At 39.4% G+C, this 24,640-nt stretch overlaps 1 protein-coding gene across 5 annotated transcripts; it reads left to right on the top strand.

The window, feature by feature from the left end:
* On the top strand, positions 1–24,344 carry TTLL1 (TTL family tubulin polyglutamylase complex subunit L1). 5 transcript variants are annotated; one of them, XM_061582335.1, is made up of 11 exons: positions 1–243; positions 2,395–2,469; positions 6,385–6,501; positions 9,383–9,591; positions 13,086–13,266; positions 14,303–14,437; positions 15,264–15,372; positions 16,510–16,653; positions 17,351–17,437; positions 21,280–21,443; positions 23,966–24,344. In XM_061582335.1, exons 2-11 carry the CDS (start codon positions 2,396–2,398, stop codon positions 24,093–24,095), a joined length of 1,350 nt encoding a protein of 449 aa, XP_061438319.1. In that variant the 5' UTR covers positions 1–243; position 2,395; the 3' UTR covers positions 24,096–24,344. The 5 variants fall into 5 exon arrangements, with proteins under 5 accessions (XP_061438319.1, XP_061438318.1, XP_061438321.1 ...); XM_061582334.1 differs by having other exon boundaries at positions 2,395–2,481; XM_061582337.1 differs by lacking the exon at positions 2,395–2,469.
* The last annotated feature ends 296 nt before the right edge of the window (positions 24,345–24,640 follow it).

Here is a 24,640-nt window from a genome sequence, read left to right as displayed (position 1 = left end):
GCAGCGACTCCGGAAGGGCTGAAAGAAGCGGCGTGGCTTGGCTGGCCCGGTTTTGCTGCCTATTTTGCACCAGCGTCTCCTCCCGGCATGGATGTTTCTTGGCGGGCGCTTCTTATAAATCATGATTATCTTTCCTGTGAGAAGGCAATAACGCAGCAGGATCGCCTGGGGAGCTGCTGTGTGTGAGGAGGCGTCTACCCCGCCTGCACGACATCACCCTCCCACATCTTTGTTTGGCGGCAGGTAAGAGCATACCTACCCGTTTCGGGGTTGTGTGCCTCCCCTTCCTCATCTGAGAATTCAGCCGTTTCTAGGGGAAAGGATGGACAGGGCTTTCCCTAGCACAGTTTAAACTTATCCTCAGGCAAGACTTTTTGTTGTTAAAAAGCTCTTCTGCAGCATAGCCTCATCCCAACAGTGGGCGGGCGGCGGGGGATAGGCCGAAAACCAGGTTGCCGCCTCCCAGCATGGCTTCCCCACTCCTTGCAATCAAACACGATGACTAGGACGTAAGCTCAGATGGTCGTATAGTGCACCTTGCTTCGGGGTTAACATGCTCGGGATTTCTTCGTTAAAAGGCGTTGCCAACAAGATGTCGGGTCCTTCCCCTGAAGAGTTTACCCTATAAGCAGGGCTGTTCTATGCCTTCAGCGGGTTGTTCAGGAGGGGGAATTTGACAGGAGCAGGTGGTCACACAGGGATGAGAAAAACAGCCGTTTCTGACATTCCCTTCCCTATCCAAGCCAAAGGCATAAGAGACCTGGTCTCCCTTTGCATCTGGCGGTCCAATAAGGCTGTTAGTTTTATTTATTTAGGAAGATTTATATACTGTTTAATCATAAAACTCTCTAAGTAGTGTACACAGTAAAAAATTATTGATAAAACACAACTAAATCCACACAACTGTTAAAACACAACTATACATTATTACATTACATGAGTTATTATAATAATGTATGTAAGCTGCAAGCTCCTTGGGGCAAGGGCTTGACTTGTTTCTGTGCTGTAAAGAATCCTGTTAAAAAACGTAAAGTGCTGATAAGACATGCTTGTTATTTGTAGTGTTATTCCTCCCATATAGAAGAACTGTGTTGCCACTTGAGTTCTCCTAAGGGTAATAATGTATGAGTTAGATTTCAGGTAAAGTGTAAGAGTTAGATTTCAATCTCCCTGTCTTTCCTACTATCTAAAAGTTGGACATACCACTTTACTTATCTTAGAGATGTGTAAATGTCTGGGATTTCATTGGTGGGAGCACTCTTAATATTTCTCCCCAGAGGCACAGTTATTTAATGGATTTGGGTTCTGAACCCTGGTATTCAGAGATGTGGTTTTCCTTTTCTCCCCTTCCCTCTTTTCTTCCTCTTGCAAGTTAGTTCCATAAACAGGGCTTCTTGTTCACAATGGTAGGATAAGTGAATTCTCTGATGAGGGCCACATGGATAGAACTTGTTTTGACTGCAGTCCTCCCTGTCATATCTCCATTTTCCCTAGTGTTTGTTAGTCTGAATATTTGGCATGGAAATCTAATGTTTCTGTACCTTTTTAGATTTTCTGAATACATTCTATTGAATAACTTCATAAAATATATTCTTTTAATGCTTAGAAAATGCTGCAAGAAGTGTTTTTAGTTTTTTTACATACATAAGGTTACAAATACCTGCATATAAATACCAGAATTTTATTTATGTATTTATTTAATATATAAAAACCCGAGAACAGGGTACTGGATCAGGCCTGTGGCCCACCTACTCTAGCATCCTGTTCTCACAGTGGCCAGCCAGATTTGGGAAGCACACAAGTAGGACCTGAGTGTCAGCAACTGGTATTCACAAGCATACTGAGTCTGACAGTGGTATAGAACATAGCCATCGGGACAGACAGAACATGGTTAGTAAATATTGATAAACTTATTCTCCATGAATTTGTTTAAACCTCTTTTAAAGCCATTTTGTGGGAGTGAATTCCATTGTTTAACTGTGTGCCATGTGGAGAAGTGCTTTTTTTGTGTGTGGTCTGTTCTGAATCTTCCAACATTCAGCTTCATTGAATGTCTCCGAGTTCTAGTGTTGTGATGGAGAAAAACTTTTCTTTGTCCACTTTTTCCACACCATGCATCATTTGATGCACCTCTATCATGTCTCCTCTTCCTCACCTTTTCTCAAAACTAAAAAGCCTGAAGTGTTGTAATATTTCCTCATAGGGGAGTCACTACATCACCTTGATAATTTTGGTTTCTCTTTTCTGAACTTTTTCCAGTTCTATGATATCCTCATTGAGGTGAGGCAACCAGAACTGTATTCAATACTCCAAGTGTGTTTGCATCATAGATTTGTATAATGGCATTATGATATTGGCAGTTTTATTTTCAATTTCTTTCCTAATGATCCCTAGCATGGTATTTGCCTTTTCAAAGCAGCTGCATACTGGATTGACATCTTCACTGAAGCTATCCACTATAATCCAAAGGTATTGTTCCTGGTGAGTCACCACCAGTTCAGACCCCATGAGTGTATATCTGAAATTAGTTGTGTGTTTTTTGCCCCAACATGCATCAATTTACATTTGTTTACATTGAATTGCATGTCCCATTTTCCTACCTGTTCACTCAGTTTGGAGAGATCCTTTTGGAGCTCTTTGCTACTGGTTTTTGTTTTAACGAACCTGAACAATTTACTGTCATCAGCAAACTTGGCTGATGATACTCACCCATAACTCTAATTCATTTATGAAGTAAGTTTATGAAGTAACCAGAGTGTGTCTTTAAAAAATCCCTAATGAACAAATTCATAAAGTATCCAGGTTGTTTCTAAAAATATGCCAGACCATAAAGTTGTCTAACTTAAGGAATCTATTTTAAATAAATAACTACGGTTACAGCCCAACCAATATTCATCTTAATTAGGAGTAAACTGAATTGAATTCAGTGGAACTTACTTCTGCAAAGACATGTATAGGATTGCACAGTTAATCAAAATATCAGAGAGCATGTGTTACCCCCTCCCCCCGAAGTCTGAAACCAAGATGTGGAGTTGGATGTAGAAGCTTATATTTACTAAACTGTGTAATTTGTTTCCATTTATTTATAAAAAGTTCTGTATATTGATGCTTTTCTGAGCCTGCTATAATTTGTCAGCTTAGCCAATGCATTGTAGTCCCATATTTTCTGATCCATTAAATTAGGTGTTTTGAGTACTTTTAATACATGCATATAATCACCCAGCAGTAGTTACCTGGTAACTGACCTGTTTAATATGATCTTTCTCTTTCCTATATTTTGTATACATTACTAGTATGTAAACTTATAGTATATCCCACAATTTTTCTGTTAGAATCCTTATCTTTCAGTATTTCTTTGCATAGGGACAAATCCACCAAATGTGATAAAAATTTCCATGAGACATCTGACACTTTTAATATTGTGTGCTATACTGGTTATTAATTCGACTTACCGTTACACAATTAATGTACCACATACCAAGAGTTATCTCGTTACGTTCATATTGAATGACAAATTGTTTCCTTCAAAAGATACTTATGTTTTGCTATGTGAATGATACTTGCTGTGTCTTGCACCTTCCTTACCTTGAATTCTTCTACATGTTACATTTCACATTCATATTGCAAAGGGAGTTTATATATTTTTGATAGATATTTATCGTTCTTCAAAACCATTTCTTCTAATTCAATACATTGCCTTAATTGCCTGGCCTTTTATTACAAGAAGAAATAAAATCGCTAATTTGAAAATGTTTTATCTATTGGGGCTTCTTGCCACTCCGATTCCTTTTAGTATCCTTATATGGTAGAATTCTATTATCCACAATTAAATCCCTACATCTATAAAGTCCATTTCAACATCCACATTTCTGGGTATCTCTGTTAAATTATGAATCATCTAGGGAGGGTTTTTAAAATACGGTACACAACTAATGTAAACTGCAGATGCCCATCTTAACCCATTATGTTGTCGGCTTAATGGACCTGCTGAACCACCTTCCTCATTTTGGTTTTATTCTCTTTTGTACACGATAGCTAAATGCTCTCCTTAATCCTTCATTTACTGAACCTGTGAAGAAATATTTGCTTCACTTCTATTTCTTTGGCAGTTAAGTGTTCCTTTAGACCTCAAAGAGTATACCTGCATTAACATCATTTATTCTATAGGCATACATGGAGAAACTCAACTTCAGAGACCTGTTGAGAGATCTCTCTGTCGTCCTTTTCAACACACCGAATGGATGTTGTGATTTTTATATTTGTATAATGTGTAGCTTAAACTCTTCTGTTATCTTGTATGTAGATTTTATGTGCATTTTATCTCAATGCAACCTGTTGTATATTTATCTTATATTTATGTTATGTCAGTTAAGGTTCCTCAGCTGAATTTAGTCTACTGATGTAGGTACTTTGTGAGATCTGAACAGACCAAATGTAGGTTTCCATTCTATTTTCTTTCTCATTAAGGAATTAAGGACATAAGAAGCTGTCTTATATTTGGTCAGACCATCGGTCTAGCTCAGTATTGTCCACATGTTGACTTGCAGTAGTTCTCCAAGGTTTTCAGGCAGGGGTCTTTCCTACCTGGAGATGCTAAAGATTGGACCTGCAACCTTCCATATGCAAGACAGATGCTCTACCACTGAGCTATGGCCTTTCTCCATGGAAAGCAAAGCAATCTTATGAGAGTGGGAGAAGGAGGTCTACTCTATACTGTGGCCCCCTGGGACACACTTTCAGGAGCCATAGGATTGTCTCCTGATTGCCAGAATAGAATGTTCAAGAATTTTCAAAAATAGATTAAATGAATCTTAGGGAAGTCCTTATTTGATTAGTAGATGTCTTCATGCCTTCTTTTGGTTCTTCGTTCTTCTTTACCAATATTTTATTTTGATGCAACATTTCTAGTAAGGCTGTCATTATGCATTATCTTTTTTCTTTAATTCATAGTCTAATAAGTTCAGGGCTAATAACAATATTGCACAGATATATTGGATGGATGTAAAATGTAAGTTTTATTGTTTCAAAGGCTTGCAATACAAACACGCAATCACTTTTTAGGAAATGCATGTATTAGTCCTGTAGCTAGCCACAGTGCCTAGTTGATACATTACTTTAGAAATCGAAAAAGTTCTGAGTTTGAGCTTGCTTAACCTCAACTAATGCTAAATAACATGGAACTTGAACCTATACATGTGTATGTTGAAGGTTGTCGGGAGTCTTTGAAGTGTTGTGTAAAGTAGGAACCCAGTGCTGAGCAGAATTGCCACCACACACCCCACCCCTCATTGGCTGATGCGATCCTGTTTGGTCTTGATGTATGCAAGATCTCCATGTATGGGTTTCTTACAAGCACGTGAACCAGCCCTTAAGCAGGATTGCCCTCCCCCCCGCAATCTGCTGATGCAAAGGTAGGGTAATCCTGCTTGGTCCTGTTGTGCATGAGAGAGATCCCTGCAGAAAACTCTAGTGCACTCAAACCTGCTCAGTTTTGCTGCGTTTTCAAAGGTGCTGCTTTCGATTACGACTTATGGCAAAACTATGAATCAGCGACCTCCAGTAGCATCTGTTATAAACCACCCTGTTCAGATCTTGTAAGCTCAGGTCTGTGACTTCATTTGTGGAATCAATCTATCTCTTTTTTGGGCTTCCTCTTTTTTTTACTCCCTTTTGTTTTTCCCAATGAATTCTAGTGAATCATGTCTTCTCATTATCTGTCCAAAGTATGATAACCTCAGTTTCATCATTTTAGCTTCTAGTGACAGTTCTGGTTTAATTTGTTCTAATACCCAATTATTTGTCTTTTTTGCAGTCCATGGTATGTACAAAGCTCTCCTCCAACTCCACATTTCAAATGAATTGATTTTTCTCTTATCTGCATTTTTCACTATCCAACTTTCTCATCCATACATAGAGATCGGGAATACCATGGTCTGAATGATTCTGACTTTAGTGTTCAGTGATACATCTTTGCATTTGAGGACCTTTTCTACTTCTCTCATAGCTGCCCTCCCTAGCCTTTTTTTAATATCTTGACTATTATTTCCATTTTGGTTAATGACTGTGCCAAGGTATTAATAATCCTTGACAATTTCAATGGTCAACCAAAGGCCTCTATAGAGATATGCCTGAGCCATGATGAAGCTACTGAAATTACTCTTGGAGTATACAGATTAAGGGACGTGTTGTAATCTTAGAGTTCTTTCAAAACACATGGCCCTGTTCTAAATTTTAATCCTTTTTCCTCTTATTAAATGTGATATATTTTTTGAGCATTTCACATATTCACTTGCATCAATTTGCCCCATATTAATTAAAATGTAAAATATTTTTTTAAAAATAAAAGAAAGTGAGTAACTGTTAATATATTCTTTTTACTTTTAGGATAATGGCAGGAAAAGTAAAATGGGTGACTGACATAGAGAAATCTGTGCTAATAAACAACTTTGAGAAGAGAGGCTGGGTCCAAGTGACAGAAAACGATGACTGGAATTTTTACTGGTAAGTAGCACGTTTTTTAAATAATGTATATTGTGGAACATATATGCATCCGTTGTGCCCACTTATCTGGGAGTATGCCCCGTTGAACTCAATAGGACTTACTTTTGAATAGTATTGCACTGTTTATCTTATTAAAATAAAATAATAATAATAATAAAATAATAATTTAATTTCTGTGTCGCCTATCTGGCCAATGGCCACTCTAGGCGACGTACATCTTTGTTTCAATAAAATACATCATAATAAAACAATACAACGATAAAACTATAAAACTATAAACAATGACAGTTCAGAGTACTAGGCAATTTATCATAGTGATTAACCCTCCCCGGAAGTCCCGAAGGCCTGTCTGAAAAGCCAGGTCTTCAAGGCCTGGCGGAATACATTCAGAGAAGGGGCATGGCAGAGATCGAACGGGAGGGAGTTCCAGAGAGTGGGGGCCGCCACTGAGAATGCCCTCTCTCTCGTCCCCACCAACCTAGCTGTTTTAGTTGGCGGGACTGAGAGAAGGCCCTGTGTGGCTGATCTTGTGGGACGGCATAATTGGTGGCGTTGGAGGCGCTCCATCAGATAAACTGGGCCGAGACCGTATAGGGTTTTAAAGGTTAATACCAACACCTTGAATTGGGCCCGGAAAACAACTGGGAGCCAGTGCAGATCGAACAGCACTGGAGTAATATGCTCCCGGCGGCGACAGTTTGTAAGTAGTCGAGCCGCCGCATTTTGTATAAGTTGTAATTTCCGGACCGTTTTCAAGGGTAACCCCACGTAGAGCGCATTACAGTAATCCAAACGAGAGGTGACCAGGGCATGTACCACCAATGGGAGCTGGTGAACAGGAAGGTATGGTTGCAGTCTACGTATGAGGTGTAATTGATACCAAGCTGCCTGACTCACTGCCGAGATCTGAGCCTCCATGGACAGCTTGGAATCAAGAACAACCCCAAGGCTGCGGACCAATCTCACCCCGTCGAACATCAAGTCAGTATCTCCCAACCTTCCTCTGTCTCCCACGAGTAGCACCTCGGTCTTATCGGGATTCAGCTTCAGCCTGTTCCTTCCCATCCATCCACTCACGGATTCCAGGCACTTGGAATTCTTTTTTAAAAAAACATGCATTTTTTATGTGGATGAACACTGAAGCATAGTAGTAGATGACTGGCGAAGATCAGTCAATCCGTGGCACAGAATTCTTAAGCAAAATAAAGCTACGTAATAAGCATTTCAGTCCTGGGCTGAGTTGTAAGTTAGTGGTATAGCATGCTTTGCATACAGAAGGTACCAGGTTCAGTCCCTAGCATCTCTAGGTAGAGCTGGGAAAAATTCCTGTCTGAATCTCTGAAGACAGCTGCTGTCAGTCAGTTTGGACAGTACATAGATAAACCAGTGGTCTGACTTGATATAAGATAGGTCATGATGTTCATTTTTCCACTATGTAATTGATGTTTCTCCCTTCCCTTCCTCTGTACTTAGAATTAAGAACTAGGGCTTATAGAGTGGTGGTGTATGTCTTACACAGATTAAAGTCCCAGCACCTGTCTAGAAATGTCATCATTTGTGGCACCCTGCTTGTGAAACTCCCTTCTCTGAGAGGTTCACAAGACGCTGTTTCTCCAGCATCTGATTTGTCCAGGCATTCGTTTACTTCTGCTTTCATTTTATGTTGGATTTTTAGCTGCCTGCTAAAATTTGTTGTTATTGTTTGTTAATGTTTTATTTCATAAGCCACTGCAAAAATCATAGCTGAAAGAGTGGCTTACCAGACATTTTAAATAAACAGTGACACACACATACATATACAGCCTTTGGTTACAACCCATCATGTGGAAAATTTGGAGGTTTTGGATCCTTTCTCTGCTTCCAGCAGTTGTTGATATTACACTAATAGGGGCTGGTTTTGGTTCTTCCCTCTGCTGAGGAAGTGATCATAGTCCTAAAGCTATTTTATCGAAAGCAGTTGTTACAAAATGTAATTGCAGCAATTTCCTTCTGTTGATATAACTTAAGAAATGTCTAAAGTTGCTCAATGTGCTTCGTACTTTTCTGCGTTTTTGTGTCAATCTGGCTGAATTCTATATATGTTTTAATGTTTGTTGGGAGCCAATGGCCTGTGCACAGATCCCATGTTTGTAAATACTAGAATTGGCTGACATACTGGATTTCCTATTTCAAATTTTGTATTCTTGATTTTAATGGTTCATTTGGGGTTTTCATTCATTCATTGAAGCAGTTATTTTTATTTTTGTTTTAATAAATATGAATAAAACTATTCAGTGTTGCAGAGTCTACAAGAATATATCAGTTTTGAAGAGTTGAGCACTGTTTGCTTTCCCTTTACTTTGCAGTTAAATATATGCTCATCTGATTCCTGTGTACTTCAGAATATGAGAAGAGCAGCTTGGCAGGGTTTAGTACATTAGAGGTTTATACTGATAAACCTGATAGACACACTTGATAGGGTTTTAAGAAATGGCTCATGATATTATTTTTGGAGGTGGGCAAGTACAGGGGAAGCTCCTGCTGCTGTAATGATTCCTGAAAAAGCAGAGCTTGGAATGCAAAATAACCAATTAATTTGCAGGGCACAATGGACCAGCTGTTTAAATAATGTTTGCTCAGCCTTTAAACAAAAGTTTGACTCTGTTTAGGATTCTTAAAAATGTAGCTAATATTGGCATATCTTGAGGTTGAGTCAACCAAATGTAAGCCAAAAGTTACTGGAGAAGGTATGGTGAGAAGAGTGAAACAGGTTTCTTCACAGACTTATTAAAGTTCTCTGACTTTTTCTTCTGATCAGATTTATCAAAAGGCCAATCCACTTTTTACCAAGTTGTGAATTAAATATTGTGGTGGAAATCCAGTTGTAATTTTCTCTTCACAGGATGAGCGTGCAAACTATTAGAAATGTTTTCAGTGTGGAGACTGGTTACCGTCTCTCTGATGACCAGATTGTCAACCATTTCCCAAATCACTATGAGCTCACCCGAAAGGACTTAATGGTAAAAAATATTAAGAGGTACAGGAAGGAACTAGAAAAAGAAGGTAGTCCTCTTGCAGAGAAAGATGAAAATGGAAAATATATTTATTTAGGTGAGTTGACAGCCAATTTGAACTATTTATCTGTGCACTTTAAAAATAAGATATGCTACAAATGTGAATTTTACATGTCAGTACCATGCATAACATAATAGATACTCAGTATTTTGAATCTCTGTGGTCTGATTCGCATATCACATTAGATAATAGTTTAAATTACTGTGGTTTAATATGAACAAGCAGTGTGCTGGTGCATTCTGCTCAAAAGGTCACACTTCACTCCTCCCACACTCCTTTCTTCAGCACACGGGAGGAAACAGATAAGAGGGTGGCTTGCTATGATATGTAAACCAGTTGTTTTGGTTGGTTTGTCTCCTTGTTTGTTTGTTGTTATACCATCATGGAGACATACAAACTGCAAGCACTAGCTCGCACATAACAGCAAGCCAGCCTCTGGTTTGATTTCTCCATTGCGGACTGAAGGAAGAAGCAGGGTGCTCATTCACTTTAAATCATACCGTATTTTATTCAACGATTTAAAATAATGTGTGAACCAAGCCTATGTATTTTCAGTGCAGTTTTCTCCCCACTCCTCTGCTCAATCCTGGTCTAGCCTTTTCTCATATAAACTACGAATGGACAATTTCTACATTCTCCTTGTTCTGCGGACTGGGATGATACACACCCTTCATAGAGGGTCAGGCTCTATAACAAAGCTGTTAGTGCTTCATCATGAGGATTTTGCTAGTAGCAAGCACATATACTCACATGGTATGATACCATCAGTATTGAAGATCTGAGGAACAAACGTACTTCATAAAAGATCCTCTGAAGAGGCAAACTGAGATGTGGTTCTTTGTCCAGAATATGTATGACAGAGCATTAAGATAAAAACATCAATGTAGTGTATACTGAGACTCACCTGTTGCTTTTCCTCAAAGTGAAACTATGAGCAAAAACCTTTTTTTAACCATGCCTCAATTAATATACAACAAAGACGCCAGGACTAACATTGCTTCAAGCCCAGTATATAGTCCAGCAGTCCACCTGTAGGTCAAAAATCGCTGAGACTGATCTCTGAATATGTCACATGGACAATGTAAATGTAAATGTAATGTAAATTTAATTTTTAGGTCGCCTATCTGGCCGAAGCCACTCTAGGCGACGTACATAATAAATTCCAATAAAATACAATAAAATACAGTAAATACAATAAAATATGATATACCCCCTAAAGGACCAGGTCTGCAGCCTTGGGGTTGTTCTTGATTCCAGGCTGTCCATGGAGACTCAGATTTTGGCAGTGAGCCGGGCAGCCTGGTATCAATTACACCTCATTCGTAGGCTGCAACCCTACCTCCCTGTTCATCAGCTCCCACTGGTAGTACATGCCCTGGTCACCTCTCGTTTAGATTACTGCAATGCGCTCTACGTGGGGATACCCTTGAAAACGGTCCGGAAATTGCAACTTATACAAAATGCTGCGGCTCGACTACTTACAAATTGTCGCCGCCGGGAACACATCACTCCAGTGTTATTCGATCTACACTGGCTTCCAGTTATTTTCCGGGCTCAATTCAAGGTGTTGGTACTAACCTCTGAATCCCTACACGGTTTCGGACCAGTTTACCTGATGGAGCGCCTCCAGCGTCACCAATTATGCCGCCCGACAAGATCAGCCACTCAGGGCCTTCTCTCAGTCCCGCCAACTAAAACAGCTAGGTTGGTGGGGACTAGAGAGAGGGCATTTTCAGTGGCTGCCCCCACTCTCTGGAACTCCCTCCCGTACGATCTTCGGCATGCCCCTTCCCTGAATGTATTCCGCAAAGCCTTGAAGACCTGGCTTTTCAGACAGGCCTTTGGGACTTCCGGGGAGGGTTAATTTTCAGGACTAATTGCCTATTACTCTGAACTGTTATCATTCCTATTTATAGTTTCCTTGTTATATTGTATTTTATGTGTATTTTATTGTGCTGCATTTACTGCAACTGATTTGTACGTCGCCTAGAGTGGCCATTGGCCAGATAGGCGACACATAAATTAAATTATTATTATTATTATACTCAGCAATAACAAAAATAACAACATATGCAGTACATAACAACAGGCATTCAATATGTAAATTAGCCCACCCCGGCGGTCCCAAAGGCCTGTCCAAACAGCCACGTTTTTAAGGCTCGGCGGAAAGTATCCAGGGAAGGGGCATGCCGAAGATCGAACGGGAGGGAATTCCAGAGAGTGGGGGCCGCCACTGAAAAAGCCCTCTCTCTAGTCCCCACCAACCTAACTACTGTTGTTGGTGGGATTGAGAGAAGGCCCTGCGTGTCTGATCTTGTCGGGCGGCATAATTGGTGAGGCTGGAGGTGCTCCTTCAGATAAACTGGGCTGAAACCGTATAGGTCTCTTAAATGTATTTGTGCTGATCCAAGGCACATACATATGTAACACAGTTGTGCAGCCTTAATGCAAGTCTTACTATGGTTTACTAACAGTTTGTGAAAGGTCTGTAATTAGTTAAAGAGCTTGGGAGACTGCTATGATGAAGCAGGAGTTTAAATCATGTTTGGATCCATCCAGAGTATAAAAAACACACATGGCCTTGTTGAGGCTGTCAGTTGTGGAACGTGCAGTCTAATCCTAACCCAGTTGACTTGGATGTAGCCCCTTTGATTCATGGGATTTACTTCCAAGTGCATATGCTTAGGATTGCAGTCTTATTAGGCCTTCTAGCCCAGAAGTAAAGAATCTGATTTCCATCATGCTTTTGCAAAGTTAGCATTATTTGTATATAAGTTGAGAGAGAGACAGTAGGTGTGTGGTTTTTTTAATGTAAGAGTCTTATTAGTTAAAGTTTAAATAGACTTCCAATAACTATGACAGTGAAGTCCCATAGACACGTTTGAACTAACGATAGCCCTCTTAAGATGGTGAACAACAAAAACATTCCCTTCTACATGTTAATTATTCAAGCTTCTGTTTAATGTTAATATGGAGCACAGATGTTGGAGAAAAGATGGGCCCTGTCACTGCCATCATCTTAAAATGGTAAAAAGGTAAAGGTGTCCCCGCACTTGTAGTGCGAGTCGTTTCCAACTCTTAGGGTGACGTCTTGCAACGTTTAATAGGCAGACCGTATATATGGGGTGGGACTGCCAGTTCCTTCCCCGTCCTTTCTTTACCCCCCAGCATATGCCGGGTACTCATTTTACTGACCACGGATGGATGGAAGGCTGAGTGGACCTCGACCCCTTTTACCGGAGATTTGACTTCCTCCTTCCGTTGGAATTGAACTCCGGCCGTGAGCAGAGCTTTGGCTGTGTTACCGCCGGTTACCACTCTGCGCTAAGGAGGGTAGACAAGGCTAATATGTGAAGAGACCTGTGTTTTTCGCTTTTGTTTTATATGTATAAACCAGATGTAATACTTTTAGATTATAGGTTCCTTGGGGCAGGAACCTGTCATATCTGTCCTTTGTAAAGTGCCATGTACTCAGAGAGCTCTCTATAAATATGCTGTATTAACTCCTGGTTTTCCTTGGTCCTTTTTAGATTTTGTGCCTGTCACCTTTATGCTCCCAGCTGATTACAACTTATTTGTTGAAGAATTCCGGAAAAACCCTTCCAGTACTTGGATTATGAAACCCTGTGGAAAAGCTCAAGGAAAAGGAATATTCCTTATCAATAAACTGTCGCAAATTAAAAAATGGTCTCGAGATAGCAAAACATCTACGTACGTTTCTAAAAGGGGGGTATTTTGTTGTTTATCTTATTGCAGATTGTTATAACTTGTTTGTATGCATTTGTGATTTTCTTACCGGGCAGAGCAATCCAAATGCTGGAAGCCAGCGTAAGGGGGGCTGGCGAAGGAGAAGCTAGCTGAAAGCTCTGTGGGATCCTCCTTCCATTTGGGAGCTGCTGGCCCAGCTCAGCACCAGCTCTGTTGGGAACCGCATGCATGAGCACAACAAGCAGGCCTCCTGGGGAGTAAGCACTCCCTGTAGACCTCAATGGGGCATATTTAAAATTATATTACTGGCAGAGTTTGCCAGAGGGATCAGGACCTGGGGGAGCGGTCTGAATGTGAGGAGGATCTCTCATAAATCCCTCCCATGGCTCCCCACCGCCACGTCCCCAGAATGCCCCATTTTCGGGGCTTCACCAGCCCTCTGTCTGCCAGGCTCCACAGCATCCAGCTCACCCCAGCCCATTGGAAAGGTGAGTTGGGTTGCACCCTTAGTTAGAAACTCTTTCATAACTGCTTGAAACATACAGTTTACAGTCAATTTTACATGTGTAAGGTTAAAAGGAACTTAGAAATAAGTGTATAAAGGAATGCAGCCTATAATACTGTATGTTGTAGCACTAATTGCTTTGGCTGAATTGTACGAATTTACTACAGAGCTTTTTTGAAGTGTGAAGCACCACATAACCATTAATAAGGTGGGGGTAGGGAAATGTTAAGGATATTCACTAATAGACAAAAAACCTTGTGGTTTAAGAACGTACCTATAGCCCATAGATATTTCTATCAAACTTTAAAAACCAGGGAAATCGGGCAGCTATAGTGAATGCACAAGGGGAACAGAAGACCTGACATCCTCTCTGAGATATTGTACTGCCCTACAAATTTGTCAAAATGCAAACACAATTTGGGTTGCTCTTGAAGGAGTTTCCTTCATTACTTGTCTGTGGCTAGTTTTCAAAATAAAAGCAAATGGATTAATGTATCTAGCACAGTTTTAACAATAAAATATACATTTTTCTAGGTTTGTATCTCAGTCATCTAAAGAAGCATATGTGATTTCTCTGTATATCAGTAATCCACTACTGATTGGTGGGAAGAAATTTGACCTTCGCTTGTATGTATTAGTATCTACTTACCGTCCCCTGAGGTGCTACATGTAAGTTATCTGTTTTCTGTTGATGCCTCTCTTTCATTCTGGAAATAAAAATTGATAGAGGGTGACTTTCATTCAGAGTTTTGAAGAAGTTGTATTTGAACTTGCTTACATTCCCTTTTGCATATTGGCAAGCTAGAAAGGAATAGAAAATTCTATTAACATTTTAGGATTTGTCAGATGGCATTCTCAAAAATAATCACATCTAGAAATGGTCTTATGTAAACCACCAGGACAAGGCAGATCTTAAAGGAAACAAAAACTGGAGATTCTGTTATAATAACTTGTCAAAAGTTTGTTTGCACTATCTTGCCCTTCTGTAAATGGAAGTCTGGATCCAACCTAAAATCTCATCTACCAGTCTGTTGCCCACTTTCCCAGCTGACAGATTGTTGTCAATTAGGACTGTACCTCCTGTTTCCAGAATGTATCCGGGACATTAGGATGAATTTGAGTTACCTTTCATTGTTGCCTCCATAAAAAACTGTTCCTAGAACACATCCATTTATTGAATTTAAAAATGTTTGCTTTGTTTATTTAATGAATGTATGTGACTCTTCAATATAAATATATCCAGGGCAGCTTATGTTAATAATAATAGATAGTAGAAAACAGAAAATAAAAAATAAAAAAAGTAATATAAAACAACAACAAAACTAATACAAAAAAGTTGCTGATAATTCTTGCATTAAAACAATAGAGCAAAGATTAAAAGGAAATTAAAAAAATTAATCTGGCATAAAAAAGACATCAAAGTAGGTGCCAGATAAACTTCCCTCAGGATAGTATTCCACATATTCTTCAAAAATGTTAACCGTTTGCATTTCAGGTATAAACTTGGGTTTTGTCGATTTTGCACAGTAAAATACACACCAAGTACAAGTGAATTAGACAACATGTTTGTGCATCTTACAAATGTTGCCATTCAGAAGCATGGGGTAAGCTAAATTTTTTCATGTATCATATATTTAAATTATTTTAAATGGATTTATAAATTGAACATATATGATAAAAATATAGTTCCTCAGTCACATTTTCCTCTGGATTATGACCTCTTTTCCATTGTTAGTTTATAGACAAGTGCTGTTAATGATGTGAAGTCTATGCAGAGTACTCTCTTTTGCGACTAAGTGGGCAATCTATCCTTCCCCAGATCATCCTGTGGGTTTGCAAAACCACATGTCTTCTGTTATTTTCTTTGATAGTGGACTCTGCTGGATACTACACAAATACTTACTACACGGATACTACACAAATACTTAGCTTCCCACCCCTGTTCTGATGCCCTCCAGATGTTATTGGACCGTAATTCCAACCATTCATATCCATTGGCTGTGCTGGCCAGGGCTGATGGGAGTTGTAATCCAACAACATGTGGATGGCTACAGGTTCCCCATTCTTGACTTACGGAAAGGTATACTTCATTGCTATCTTTAAATGAGAGGAAACTGAGAGTCAAAGTTTTATGCATAGAACACTAGAATTCATGACCAGTTTTGTCTAATATCTTCTAGTATTTCTTAATGAGAAATTTGAAGAAATATTGATTCCTTCTTTTATTCTGATTTGGAAGTAAGTTATGGTTAGTGGTAACCATAGTTTGCCTGTTTTGGATTTATGCCAAACTAATGGTTATGTTGAACCAAGATACAAGAGGAGAAAATTAGCACATCTATGAGGGTAGATGGGAATTCACAAGCCCACAGCCATTCCTAGTATCTAAAGCCTGGATTGACTGACATTTTTGAACTCTGCCATAATTTCTCTGCTTTTCCAGCTAACTATCATATGAGGTATTGCATATAAAACCAACTGAATTCCAAGATCCCTTTATTTCTTCTTTCATAGCTATATTGTTGTCCTTAACAGTGCAACTTTATGCAACACTTTAACACGTTGATTAAAATCTGGCAGAACTGTTGTGGGCAGGTAAAACTACTTCAAAGCCTGCATCTGACTTATGAGCCTTCTGCTGTGTCGGATTAACAAAGAACACTATTATAAAGAATATTACAAGTGTGTTTTCAAATTAAACTAAACCTGCAGGTTTTAATTTGACGCCTTAACCCTTGTAGGATGATTACAATCATATCCATGGTGGCAAATGGACAGTGAGCAATCTGCGCTTGTATCTAGAAAGCACTCGAGGGAAAGAAGTCACAAACAAGCTGTTTGATGAAATTCACTGGATAATTGTGCAGTCACTGAAGGCTGTTGCAGTAAGTACAGAAACACAGAAAAAAGATACTGAAATGCTTCTTTCTGTTCCTCCCTGACCCCTCGAATAGTGAGCTTGTAAAAATGTGTGCTTATCATTTCAGTATCCTTAAAAAAAAAAAAAAAGTCCACAGAGTTCTTTAAGCAAATAGTAGGCAGATTGTGTACAAAAATATATAAATTTGTGTATGATTGAAAAAAAATATTTTATTAAAAGGATTACTTGGTTCCTCCTCAGTGGGGTTGACAGATGTGATCATGTGGCAACTACATCCTTGAGTCTGGCAACCACTTCCCTCAGTACAAAGCAAGAGTTGGACAGGGACTTGTGTCTGTGTTCACACGGGGCTTCAGAGGTTCTTGGAAGTCTTGTTGCTTCCAAGTGTTTCTAAAGTTCAGCATGATGCCGGATACAAGATCTCTCCCTTCCCATGGGTGAGGGGAGGAGCATGGTTGGTGGCAATGACAAACAATGGGCAGCCAAACTTTGTGGACCCCTGTTTCTAGATTATAATACTATTGTTAATACCATGTATTGAAGGTGGCCCACAACTGACTTCTACACACCACCAGCAACCTAACAAAGTAGGCAGCTTGTGGCTAAATTGCACTGCAAATTATTTCAACAATCTAGTCACATTCCATAGCTAATAAGATGTACTGATCATATTCTTTCTGCTCTGCTTTCAACCCTTTCAGCCTGTAATGAACAATGATAAACACTGCTTTGAATGTTATGGATATGACATCATCATTGATGACAGGCTTAAACCATGGCTTATTGAGGTAAACAGAATTATGCTGTCTTTGCAGGTTTCCTCTTAAAAACAGTGTGGGAAAGGGCCTGGTGATTGGCATTAAAGGATTCCTCTTTTCAAAATGCCCTAGAGAAAAATAGGAGCAAACCAGCTCCCAAAAAGGAAATTCTGAAAACTTTGTTTTTGAGGAATACTCCTACAAAGATGCCTTATAATGAAGTCAGGCCATTGGTCCATCTAGTCTAGCAGTGTCTGGTCTAACTAACCATTGCTGTCCAGGCCCTTCAACAAATCTTATTTAGCACTGTTACTGGAGAGCTTTTTTAATTGGAGATGCCAGGAATAAAACTTGAGACCTTCTGTAACTGAGTTATGTCCCTCCTCGCAAAGAAACCCTGCTGGCTTCTTGTATGGGGCAATGTGGAATTTGAACTACTGAGCTAAGTCTGTGGCTCTCCCAGCATGAGAGAGGTGGGAAATGAACCCAGGGCAATTATCGTCACTCAACCACTGTATCATAACAGCTGGAAACTGTTGTTTCAGTCCAAGAAAATAGGGGAGATGTTCAGAGATCTACAAATCTTCCTTGCAGAATAACCTTTTAGGTTATGAGAGGGGAACCTGTGGCCCTCCAGATGTTGTTTGACTCTTAATTAATTTGTTTAACAAAATTTATACGCTTCAATGTAAGGCCCCTTAGTTTATAAAAAAACATTAAAATGTTCAGTAAAACAGTTAAAAACAAGTCATTAAAACAAAACAGCTACTAACTAAAGTATTAAACCTCCCATTATCCTTGTCCAATGGCTGTGCTGGCTGAGGCTAATAGGAGTCTTGAGTCCAACAACATCTGGAGAGCCATGTGCTCCTTACCCCTGCTGTAGATTAAGTAACATCTGATCCAGGGTGTGCATGGTTATAGGTGCTGTTTCCAAATAGCAATATGCATCAGCTCTGCAGCTTAAACAAGTTCCGCCTCTCATGCAATAAATGCCATCAGAAAAGCAACACTTGCAGATGTTAGCTTCCGCGCCTCCTTCCTCTGCATGGAGAATATTTATTTATTATTTTATTTATATCCCACCCTTCCTCCCAGCAGGAGCCCAGGCTTGAACCGGTCCACTTTCACCTAGGATCTTCTCTTTAGATTTCATACGGCATTTTGAATGCCACTAAACAGAGTGTTAGCATAGAAAGTCTCTCCTTTTTTTTAATTACTGCATTAAAGATGCTCTCTCACATTTTGTATAAGTTATTCTCATATTCTGTCCTGATTTAGCCCCAGTATAATTTTTATGTCATGATCTAGAGGGGGATGAATATAAAAAGGTAAAGGTGTCCCCGCACTTAGAGTGCGAGTCATTTCCAACTCTTAGGGTGACATCTTGCGACGTTTACTAGGCAGACCGTATATATGGGGTGGGATTGCCAGTTCCTTCCCCGGCCTTTCTTTACCCCCCAGCGCATGCCGGGTACTCATTTTACCGACCATGGATGGATGGAAGGCTGAGTGGACCTCGACCCCTTTTACTGGAGATTCGACTTCCTCCTTCCGTTGGAATCAAACTCCGGTCGTGAGCAGAGCTTTGGCTGCGTTACCGCCACTTACCACTCTGCGCCACAGAGGGTCTTGGATGCACATAGTGGCTTTAAAATATTCTGGTTTTGGTGTTTGCTTGTTTCTCTTTTTTTAAAAATAGGGAGAGTTATTGGAAAACAGTACTAACACACTGTTTAGGAGCTTACTTACCAAAGCTGCAAAAAGCCCTTTGACTTCATGGAAGCTGAAAGAACAGTTGTTAGGTTTTATGGTAACACTTATGAGTAAGGAAACTATTAGATAGAAGTGCCTCTGTGCCTTTCTGGATTGCAGCTTATATAATTATGTTTATTGTTATAAGCTCTCAGTAGCAATCTTCCTAAACTATAGCTCACAAAGATGCAGCACCTTAACAGGTTTCCTTCAAAGGCCTAGATCTACTCAGTTTTGTAGAGGCAACTTAGTGAGCCCCTTATTTCTGTGTTAAGTAAGTCTGGGACTCTTATCATGAGGTTCCTGTGAGGTTTAACTGTATAGCATTACTCATTCTCCAAAATTCTGTAGTCACTTTTCCCTCTCACTGGGGTATCCCAGTGCCCAGGACTGTGTAGTTGCTCCATTCACAGTCCTCTATTTAGCTGTCCCCAACTGAAGTCTACATTTCTCTGTTTTCTTTGCCACCTCTGAGACTGTGGTCAGTTTCCCCCCTAAACAGAACACCTCTTCCGATATGAACCGGCCCGTACACTACGTTCTACTACGAAGGCCCTCCTCCGGGTTCCAACTCATAGGGAGGCCCAGAGGGTGATGACAAGATCTAGGGCCTTCTCAGTGGTGGCCCCCGAACTGTGGAACAGTCTCCCCGAGGAAGTGCGCCTGGCGCCGACTCTGCTCTCTTTTCGGCGCCAGGTTAAAACCTTCCTATTCTCTGAAGCATTTTAATTTAAATTGATTTAATTTTAAAAATGTTACTGTACTGATTTTAGACTGTAGCATTTTGTATTATATTGTGTCATTTATTGTATTTCCTATGTTCACCGCCCAGAGAGCTATTGCTAGTCGGGCGGTATATAAATTTAATAAATAATAATAATAATAATAATAATAAACCTCCATTGTTTGCTGCTGCTATAGCTACTTGCCTTTCTCTCTCCCCTGTTGTCATACGCAGGTATGAGCTCAGTCAGTGTCTTCAGGCTGCTCCTGCAGCAATGCCACATCCTTTTCTCTCCAGCCTTGTTTACACCAAATGTGATAATTTTATGCCAAACCAACTTGTACATAATTACATTTGATGTTCCTGAAGTAACAAAGTGACTTTCAATCTGTAAAAGGTGCTAATATTGCATTTTTTTCAATTTTTCTAAAACTTTGTTTTTTCTGAAAAAAATGTTTTTTTCCCACGGCTTCAAAATTTTCAGAAATTTTACATCTCTATCTGCAGCAGCCCATAGACACAATATGCAAATCAGGCCAATGGCTGTGTTCAGACATAACATTAAATCATGGTTTAATGAGCCTTGGCAGGCTCTGAGAATAACCATATTTGCTCTGGGTTCAGATAACATGTCAAAGTGCAGTTAATCTAAAATGGAAGCAAAAGTTTCCAGGCTCTTCATGACTGTGCTGAAGGAGGGGAGAGAGTGTGTAAGCCAACTGTGGCTCATAACATTAACCTGTGGTTTAATGTCAAATCCAAGCCAGCCTATTTTTGTTTTTAAAGCTCCCTTTAAAAATGGTTTGCAATACAGCACAGGGTAATTGCTTTTTGGGAAACAAAAGCCTAAAGTCCCCTTAGAACTTTGTACAATTAGTGCAGATTTTTTTAGTATACCTAGCATTGTTCCAAAGTGTTCCATAAATGTTATTTTTAAAAAAATTATAAGCACAGAAGCAAACAAAGAGGTTGAAATTTTAACTCATTGGATGGTTTAACATTTTCTCATATTAGTGGGAGGCCTCTTATGTTTTGTCTGCGTTAATCTTCTGTTTTGTACACTCTTCACATTCTGCTTGAAAAGTTAAAAGCAGCCATGTCTAGGGATCCCTGAAAATGTTTTTTTAGAACATTTAGCAGTTTGTCAACTCTTATATTTGAAACAAATATTAACTATTTTTGAATATTCTTCATGTAAGCAGTAATTTTCATGTTAAATGTTGTCATCCCAAGAAGCCAAATGGGCAATATACTTATTTGACAAAGCTATAAAATTACACACTGTGATCAGCTCACTGAGTTGCTGCTGATTGTCTTATGAATCATCTTTCTGTTTGCGGAATAAGTGGTGCATCTGAACTGTTTTTTTCTCCCTCCTTTCTTCACTTTATAGGTCAATGCTTCTCCGTCTCTTACTTCCAGTACTGCCAATGATCGTATCCTGAAATACAATCTTATTAATGACACACTTAACATTGCTGTGCCTAATGGAGAAATTCCAGACTGTAAATGGAATAAATCTCCCCCAAAAGAAGCCCTTGGAAATTATGAGATTTTGTAAGTATTAACTGGTAGATAAGTAACTGTTTGCACCTCTGCAAGTGGACTCTTTAGGGCTACCTTGTGAAAGAGATTTTAGTGTATCCTAGTCTTGTGATGGCTCATCACTAATTCAGATTGCATATTATTATTTACAGGTATTTCATTTATTAATTGCTTCCTATGAAGCATCTCAAAGTAATTTCACAGTAAAATAAAAATATGCATACTATATTTCTGTTGTCTTACAAGGTCCTTAAACGTTGTTAGCTTGTTAACCAAAACTAGAATGTATAGGGATCTCTACTACAGAAAGACCATTTTGTGGTGGAAGCAATGGTCATGTGAAATATTTACACTGATATTTGTCACTTTCAGAAGTATGTGTTGTTTGAGTGTGTGAGCTTGTGGCTTATTTAAAATCATCTGATCTGAGTCTTACTGTGCCAGGTGAGTTGAGCCATGCCCGATTCCAGACTTCTATCCTGGACTTCAGTGCAAGGTTTCTGCTTCAGTATATCTGGTGAAATATGTCTATTGTGACTGTAAACTCCTATGAATAGCTGTTGAAATAACAGCTGTTATGCTTCCAGTTATCACAATATTAAGTATTTCATAAAGTTGCAAATCATTGTGGCAAGAATTATAAATGCATATTCACAGTATCTCTGGAGTTTGATAGTCCAAGTGTTATAGTTTAAAGATATGGTCTGAGTCATTTGCTTTACTTGAATGACTTGGTGATATTACCATCTGTCATTTGTACCATTAGTTTCTTCTCTGCGTAGTTGTGTCCAAAGCCTTTGAATCCTAATAAGCTAACATTTTTTTTGCTTGCACTTTTGCTTAATGGAGAAACATACAGAAGTATGAGATCCTGGGTTAATAGGGTTTATGTAACAGATTTATGTAACTTTAAAGTTGGCGAGGACATTGAACTTGTCAAGGATTATCAATACCTTGGCACAGTCATTAACCAAAATGGAGGCAATAGTCAAGAAATCAGAAGAAGGCTAGGACTGGGTAGGGCAGCTATGAGAGAAGTAGAAAAGGTCCTCAAATGCAAAGATGTATCACTGAACACTAAAGTCAGGATCATTCAGACCATGGTATTCCCGATCTCTATGTATGGATGTGAAAGTTGGACAGTGAAAGAAGTGGACAACACTGAGTGGAGAGGTGAGAGATAATGAAAATGAGTGCAGATCCTTTTGCCAGCAGAGTGAACTTGGAATGGTTAGTATCAATCTGAATTGCTCATTCTGGTAGGTCTACCATCAACCAGGTTGCTCATGTGTGCACTGACAGCCTCAGACAGGATTTGATGGCTGAAATAATTCACTGTGACTTTCCACCCTGTTGGGATTTTCTTGGACATATCCAAACGGCAATGGAGACAATAGTCAAGAAATCAGAAGAAGAGTAGGATTGGGGAGGGCAGCTATGAGAGAAGTAGAAAAGGTCCTCAAATGGAAACATGTATCACTGAACACTAAAGTCAGGATTATTCGGGCCCTGGTTTTTCCAATCTCTATGTATCAATGTGAAAGTTGGACAGTGAAAAAAGCAGATAAGAGAAAAATCAATTCATTTGAAATGTGGTGTTGGAGGAGAGCTTTGCGCATACCATGGACTGCGAACAAGACAAATAATTGGGTGTTAGAACAAATTAAACCAGAGCTATCACTAGAAGCTAAAATGATGAAAGTGAGGTTACCATACTTTGAACACATAATAAGACATGATTCACTAGAAAAGACAATAATGCTGGAAAAAACAGAAGGGAGTAGAAAAAGAGGAAGACGAAAGCAAGAGATGGATTGATTCCCTAAAAGAAGCCACAGACCTGAACTTACAGGATCTGAACAGGGTGGTTCATGACAGATGGTATTGGAGGTCACTGATTCGTAGGGTTGTCATAAGTCATTGACTTGAAGGCGCATAACTATAAAAAATCTGAGTAGGACTTAGTCGAATACAACCAGAAATACTTAGAATGTAGTTTCACAAATTCCTAGAAGCAATATTACAGTTGTCTGTATAGAGTTGATATATATAGAAGTAAACTTCAGCATAAAACTTTACACTGAAAATACTAGGTTTGTATTTTTATATTCTGCCCCATGATTGACCCAGAGTACATAATCAGCAGAATCATGTGGTATAGCTCTTGCTCGACTTCAGGCATGTTACTACTGTAGACTACACATGGGAAGTTGACATAGGTTATGTGTATAAAAGATCTTCCATATAAGGTTCTCTGCATACAGAAAATTAGAAGGCCAAGCCAGAACTATTCTCCCTGACATGTTTTATATGCAGAGAGCCCCCCCCCCAAGCATGCAGTTCCTCCATCTGCAGTCTGTAGCAATTAAGGCTGCAATCCTTACCTCAGAGTAATCCTATTGGAGCTTACTTCTAAGTAGATATATATTGGATTTCAGCCTAGGTCCTGTACAGCTACACCACTTAGTTCTGATGATTGTGTAGCCAAATCTTTCAATGATGTGAGACAGTAACATCTATCTCTTTTCCCTTAGATATGATGAAGAGATGGCACAAAGTGAAGTGCCAGATCGCGATTTGCGAAGCCGCTCTGGACAGCCCATTGGATTTAAGGGAACTCGAGCAAGAGACATTGGAAAACCAGGGCCCCTTACATGGAAGTAGCTACACAATGTCCTGAAGACTGATGCTTCCTGAAATTCAGGGCTGTGGTTTTTGTAGGAAGTTCTTTTGAAATTAATACTCAGGTTTTGGATGATCTTCTCTTTTGCGGAATGCTCTTATGGGGCAGCTAATGTTGCTCAAAGAGGACAGAAGATTTTTCTGTACTTTGGTGATTACATTGGAGGCCTGTACAAAATTGATTTAGTAGCATGTAAATACCTACTATATAAACATCTATTTTATCATTCAGTTCATTGCCGTTTTACTGCAGAACTGTTATGCTGCATGTTGTATCAAATAGTTGTAATAATATATACTATGACAATATGAGTAGAAATAATGTTTTTTAAAAATAACTCATTTAAAAAAATTACTGTGTTTTGCAAATAGGTGATTGCTTTCTTGCATGTTGCCTACAACAGAGGTCTCCAGCTTTTTTGGGCCCAGGGGCACTTGGAACTCTAAGAAACTATTGTGGACACTACAAAATACCCATTTCATACAACTAAAACTGGTGCTGCTTAGAATCCCTCCTCCAAACCGAT

This window comes from Rhineura floridana, chromosome 8, assembly GCF_030035675.1.
Source record: "Rhineura floridana isolate rRhiFlo1 chromosome 8, rRhiFlo1.hap2, whole genome shotgun sequence".
Lineage (NCBI taxonomy): Eukaryota > Metazoa > Chordata > Lepidosauria > Squamata > Rhineuridae > Rhineura > Rhineura floridana.
Note: the sequence above shows the minus strand (reverse complement) of the source record. Positions and strands in the feature narration are given on the sequence as shown.